The 6290-nt window shown below is 62.7% G+C and overlaps 1 protein-coding gene across 2 annotated transcripts; it reads right to left on the bottom strand.

Moving 5' to 3' along the window:
- Positions 1-203: 203 nt before the first annotated feature.
- Positions 204-6250, bottom strand: LOC122547818 (maestro heat-like repeat-containing protein family member 1). Of its 2 annotated transcripts, XM_043686396.1 has the most exons (3): positions 471-6250; positions 321-395; positions 204-277 (listed from the first exon to the last, which is right to left on the bottom strand). In XM_043686396.1, exon 1 carries the CDS (start codon positions 6223-6225, stop codon positions 1261-1263), a length of 4965 nt encoding a protein of 1654 aa, XP_043542331.1. In that variant the 5' UTR covers positions 6226-6250; the 3' UTR covers positions 204-277; positions 321-395; positions 471-1260. The 2 variants fall into 2 exon arrangements, with proteins under 2 accessions (XP_043542331.1, XP_043542330.1); XM_043686395.1 differs by having other exon boundaries at positions 321-6250.
- Between the last annotated feature and the right edge of the window lie 40 nt (positions 6251-6290).

Genomic DNA, 6290 nt, shown 5'->3' with positions numbered 1-6290 from the left:
AACTTATTTTTAAGTGTAAATATTTAAAGGAAACTACACAAAAAAAATGTATTTAATCGCTGAGTGTCAGTGCAATGCCTCCTCGATTTGGTCAACCTCTGCTCATCTCTATGAGAGGGTGAAGGGGATGTATGACCAGCTGAATTTGCCTGACCATGTGCTCTTGAAGGCGGGAGAGAAAGATCCCCGGCCGTTATCTGTCCCCCCCCCCCCCCCCCCCCCCAGGAGATGAGCATCACTCATGTTGGGGATATCTGCGCAGTGGGGTCTGTGTGACCTCTTCCCTGTCCCAGTCCCTCGAAGATGAACATCACCCACACCTCTTCCCTGTCCCAGTCCCTCGAAGATGAACATCACCCACGTTGGGGATATCTGCGCAGTGGAGTCTGCGTGACCTCTTCCCTGTCCCAGTCCCTCGAAGATGAACATCACTCACGTTGGGGATATCTGCGCAGTGGGGTCTGCGTGACCTCTTCCCTGTCCCAGTCCCTGGTCCTCTGCCTTTGCTTTTCGAAGACACTAAACCCCACCCGAGTTAGACCAGTGCGTCTTTACGTCAAACGCTGCGGATATGTCCATCTCACCCTCCAGAGTGAAGAGAAATAAAGAAAGGAAAATAAGCCGAGTTGGGAAGTGATCCCGCGATTTGAAAAGACTGAATTTCCGCCCGCCTGTACTTTATCCTTCCTCTGCCTCCCCGAATCGAACCCTTCGGGATGGTGCTGCCGTTTTCCTGCCCCTCTCCCTGCCCCTCCTGAGTGGCGCCCTGTTCACGATCGCGGTGTCCTCGTTGCCCTGTGTGAGCTGCATGTTTTATCCCAGTGCAATATCGTGTTGAGTGTGGCTGTCTTGACCTTCAGCTAAACCCAGAATAAAAACGACAATTGAAGCAGTCCTGAATGTGTTATTTAACTGGGAAGGGGGCGAGAAAAGAAGCAAGCCTCAGGCATTCTGCGTACGCTTTTATTAAATTTTACGCTGGTCTAGGCGCCCACGCACCCATTCCCCGGCTCCCCACCAAACCTCCTGCTGCTGCTGCGAGTGGGCCTCCCGAAGCCAGTGCCCTCTGGCGGGCAGCCTGCCCCCTTCCCTCTGATTGGCCAAACTCCTCCCTCCATCCGTGCGACTGGGGATTGGGTTGAGGTGGCGCGGGGGTAGGTCAGGGAGCGGAAGGCTGCTGACCTCTGCTGCTCCCGGTGTTCGGTTCGGGTCGGGGACGGTGGTGGGTGGGTGGGGGTGGGGGTGGGGGGAGGGAGCGGGTCAAAAGCCGCGGTGGAGGCCCAGCACCCGGGCGGCCTTGACCCGCACGCACGGAGAGACGTCGTGGAGCATCATGATGATGGCGACGCAGACGTTGTCGTCGGTGCTGGCCTCCACGTACTCCCTGGGCAGGTTCTGCAGGATGAAGCCGGCCAGGACGACGGCGTTGCCCCGGATCTCAGGCAGCATGCTCTTGAAGAAGGACATGCTGGCGTTCAGGTAGAGGCCAATCTTATCGGGGAACTCGCTGACGATGACCTTGCTGAGCTCGGCGATGAACTCCCAGTAGCGGACGTTGGCCTGCTCTAGCAGCTCGCCCCGGAAGAGGGCGCCAGGGCCCTCCGAGCACAGGTGCGGGCCTACCATCTGCAGCACCGCCTTGCAGGCCCTCACCACCTCGCCGCTGCTGTCGTTGAGGTGCAGCACCAGGCTGACCAGGCTGGCATGGACGTGCTCCAGGAAGGCGGGCTCTGGCTGCCCGTCGCCGAAGCGCGCCAGGCTCCCGAAGACGGAGAACGCGGCCGCCCTCAGCTTGTCACTCTCGTTCTCGAAGAAGGGCTGCACGGTGCCGATGATGCTGGGCAGGATGGGCCGCACTTGGGCCGAGTCCAGTCGCGCCAGCACCTTGCCCAGGCCCGCCATGGCCTCCAGCACGATCAGGTCGTTGAGCTCCGTCTTCTCGTCCAGGCCGCCCACCATGGCGGCCAGCAGCCGCTCGGCGTAGCGCGGGATCCGCTGCGGGGAGCCCACCGCCACGTTGCCCAAGCCCCGGATGGACAGCCAGTGGACGGTGGGTGACACGTCGTCCAGGCTCCGCAGCAGGCTGCCCACCAGCAGCTCGGTCACCGCCGGCTCCTGGGCGCCGGGCGACGCCAGCAGCTCGCCAAAGAACGTTGCCACGGTCACCCGCTGGTGCTCGTGGAGGTTGTGCAGGATGGGCGCCAGGAAGCGCACGGTGTCCGGCAGGTAGGTGGCGCCGTGCTTGCCTGAGGCTCGGGCCAGCAGCGCCACCCCCCGCTGGTGGTCCTCGGGGGTCTTCAGGAGCTCCCAACCACCCTCGTCCTCCATAATGGCAGCCACCTCCTCCGTCTTGCCGCGGGACAGCATGAGCTTGAGGGCCTCCAGCGAGGCGTCCCAGATGTTGAGGTTGGGCGTGTTTTGGAGTTGCAGCGACAGCTTCTTCTTTTTGGAGACCCCCTTTCCCTGGAGCTCGGACATCCTCTCGTTGACGATGAAGCTGAGGTAGAGCAGCAAGGTGCCAAAGAGCTTGGGGTAGAGGTTGACCACCGCCTCTGTCGACTCAGGGTTGGCGACCATCTCGTTGAAGGCGTAGATGACCGCCACGGTCTCCGAGGTGCCAGTGGAGGGTGGGCGCTTGGCGACGCCCTCCCTGCGATCCTCGTGGGACAAGTAGTCGTTGATCTTGCCCAGCAGGTAGTCCATGGTGGTGGTGGCCAGTTGCACCTCGCGCGCCAGCGACTGCCAGATGGCGCTGGTGTACTTGTCGTAGGGGAGGGGCCGGAAGAGGAGGTAGGAGAGCACCCCGGGCAGGCACTGCGAGGTCAGGATGGAGATGAAGTGGATGACGGAGAACCGCACCTGCTCCAGGGCGATGGTGGGCATGCCCGACTGGAGGTGGCCCAGGATCTCGGGGATGTAGTCCTTCAGGTTGGCGCCGTGCCGACGCACTAGGGTGTTCATCACCACCGAGGTGGCGCTGGAGCAGGTGGCATGGTAGTCTGAGAGGCCCTCAAAGAGGGAAAAGAGTAGCGGGTGCAGCTGGTCGCGGGGCAGCTTGTTGGAGATGACCTTGGCGATGTCGTGGCAGATCTGGAAGAGGACGTGGCTGTCGGGGTTCTGCAGCTGCTCCTTGATGTCGCCGAGGTGGTCGACCAGGTTGTCCGGCTGGTTGACCACGCAGCCCTCATAGCGCACCTGGATGTACAGCAGGTTGTAGAGGGCGTCCATGGCCATGTAGCGTATGGACAGCACCGGGTCGGCGCAGCGAGGCACAAAGCGGCCCACCAGCACCCCCAGGTTGTGGAAGGTGCTGACGTTGACCGACTTGAAGCGGTCCCGGTAGAAGGCGAGGAGGGCCAGCATGGCCTCCACTGCCCTCTCCCGCTCGTGGTCCTTGGTGGAGACCATCCACTCCTGCACGTGCTTGAAGATGAACTCCAGGCCCTCGGAGGTCAGGTTCTGGCTCAGGAACTCCTTGAGCAGCTCATGCAGGGCGGCGACGGTCTCGGTGTGGAGCACCTCGCGCTCCTTTACCTTCCGGGTGTCCTTGCGCTTGTCGCTGTCCAGCGGCGGGAAGCTGAAGACTGCCTCCAGGCAGGTGCGGATCAGCTCCGACGACTCCATCTCGTTGAGCCGGGGCTCCAGCCGGATGAGGTGGGTGCAGGCATTGATGGCCGCCTGGCGCACCCGGGACTTCAGGTGGGCCTTGGACTCGCTGGTGATCAGGTCCTGCATGTGGGAGAGGACCTCCTCCCGGCGGCTGAACTTGAACAAGTGCTTGCCCCTGTTGGCGTACACGGCCTTGGCGATCAGGGTCACGGCCTTGATCAGGGTCAACTTGATCATCAGGTCCTTGGTCTCCACCTTGATGCCCAGCACCTTGGTGTTGGACAGGCTGAGGATGTGGTCGAGGATGTGCATCTCCACCCGCTGCAGGATGAGGCCCTCGGGGGCGTAGAGAGCCACGTAGCCGTAGCACAGGATGAGCGTGCTCTTGACCCTCTCCATGTCGCCGTCGAGCTTCTCCTTCAGGATGTTGAAGAAGCTGGCTGTCTTCTTCACGATGTCCATCTTGACAAAGTCGTCCAGCTTGGCCAGCGTGTCGTCCAGGTGGGTCATGGCGCAGAAGCCGATGCCCGTGGCCAGGCCCTCGCGCTCCAGCGCCTCGTTGTGCTGCACGCTCAGCAGCATTTCCTGCAGCTCGTTGTTGATGACGTCCTTGTTGCTGGTCTGGCCCAGCACGATGCCCACGCACTTGTAGAGGAAGGCTTTCTCCCGCGGGTAGCTGTGGTAGTTGTGGATGTGCCGGGTCATCTCCTCGCTCAGCTCCCAAGTCCACTTCTCGTCGGTGATGGTCTCCAGGGTGCGGGACAGGAAGAAGAAGAGCTTGTCCTCCCACAGCTTCTGGGGCAGCGTATCCTCCCGGTGCTCGGACAGGAACTGGAGGAGCTGGGGCAGCTCCTCGTCCCACAGCTTCACCACGTCGGCGTGGATGTTGGGGCTGAGCACTTGCAGCAGGCTCAGGGCGGCCAGACCCCGGCCTTGACCGGCGTAGGGCAGGGCAGAGACCGCCAGCAACCGGGCCAGCAAGGTGTGGGGCTTGGGCAGGCCCAGCCGCTCGTTGTAGTTCAGCAGCACGTACTGCAGGCTCTGCCGCCTCTTGCGGTTGCCCACCTGCTCCAGGCAGCGGCAGACCACCGCCAGAGCGTGGGTGTACTGCGCCGGCGTGACAAACTCCAGCAGGAAGGGCCACAGCACGTCCTCCATCCTTTCCAGCGACACCAGGAAGCTGAGGATGCCCTCGCAGAGCTCGCACAGGTCTTCGTCCCTCACCTCGTCCGCGTCCGGCGCGTGATGGTGGTGGTGGCCGAGCCCTTCGTCGGGTATCAGGGCGCACTGCTGTACCAGGAAATCCACCAGGATGGCGCCCCCTTCCAGTTGCAGGTAGCCGTGCTCGCCCATGCTGCTGATGACCTGAGCGGTCACCTTCTTGACCTTATTGTCACTGTCCTGCAGCGACTGCTTCATGCCGCTGACGATCAGCGCCTTCTTGCTCTCCAGGGCTTTGTAACCGCTGCTCACCACGTGGTTGAGCACCGTCAGGGTCCCCACCCGCACCTTCTCGTTGTTGCTGGACAGCTTCTGCAGCAGGAACTTGACCACGGCGTCGATGGAGACGTGCGACAGGATGGTGAAGCACTGCAGCACCTCCTGCTGGTTGCGGGCGCTGAGCGGGTCCTGCCCGTCGACAGGCAGGCACGCCTGGTGGTGCAGCTGGGGCAGGAGGCTGTCCATCTGGGTCTCGGGCACGTGGCTGGTCACCTCAATGGCGGCCTCCAGGATGTTGCGCAGGCACTGGGTGACGTGGCAGGGCTCGCAGCGTTTCTTGTAGAGGCCCATGACGCCCACCAGGAGGCGGGGCAGCTCCTCGTCCATGCGCTCGGGGGGCAGGAGGTGGACCATGTGCCCCAGGGCCACCACGATGGCCGAGCGCAGCTTGACATCCTTGTTCCGCAGCCAGGTGCCGAAGAGGACCCTGTAGGCGGCGTAGATGTCGGGGGCGAAGGCCTCCCGGCTCAGCACGGGTCTGGAGGCCTGGTCTGCCGTCACCAGGTACTCCAGGATGCTCTTGCTGAAAAGCGCCATGGCCGAGGTAAAGGCCCACTTCATGTTGTCCTGCTTAACCATGTGGAACATGGGCAGCATGGTCTGCAGGGTGGTGGTCAGGTAGGGCACGATGCCGTGCACGTTGGCCACTGCCAGGTTGGCCAGGGTCTGCACCACAATGAACTGGGGCACCACGCCCGGCTGCAGCTTCTGCAGGATGTCCTCCAGGATCTCGTCCGTGAACCGGGACCCCAGAGCCACCAGCAGATTGCTGGCCGCCTCCTTCCAGCCCACGGCCGTCTCGCTGGACTTGATCATCTCCTCGGAGGCCAGGTTGATGATCTTCTTGGCCAGCGGCAGGCCGAGCTGGCTGATGTTGTCGCGCACGACGCGCTCCATGCACTGCAAGATGGCGGTGCGGTGGCCCTGCACCAGCTGGCTGTGCTTGAGCAGGAAGTCGAAGCAGGCGCTCAGCACCTGCTCCGTGTTGTGGCAGCCCAGCTCGTAGAGCGACTGGGCGATCTGCTGCCGCACGCCCTCGTCCTTATCGAAGGCTGCGTCCGTCAGCGCCACAAGCGAGGCCTCCGCCTTGCACGACTCCAGCTTGCACACCTCCATGACCGGGCGGCTCCCAATCCCCCTTCCCCTTCCCCCTCCTCCCCCGCCCCCCCCCACAAAATGGC

The sequence above is a fragment of the Chiloscyllium plagiosum genome, unplaced genomic scaffold (assembly GCF_004010195.1).
Source record: "Chiloscyllium plagiosum isolate BGI_BamShark_2017 unplaced genomic scaffold, ASM401019v2 scaf_10157, whole genome shotgun sequence".
Lineage (NCBI taxonomy): Eukaryota > Metazoa > Chordata > Chondrichthyes > Orectolobiformes > Hemiscylliidae > Chiloscyllium > Chiloscyllium plagiosum.
Note: the sequence above shows the minus strand (reverse complement) of the source record. Positions and strands in the feature narration are given on the sequence as shown.

Excerpts from the sequence above, each read along its gene's own strand:
- LOC122547818 (XM_043686395.1), bottom strand. The coding sequence starts at position 6,225 with ATGGAGGTGTGCAAGCTGGAGTCGTGCAAGGCGGAGGCCTCGCTTGTG.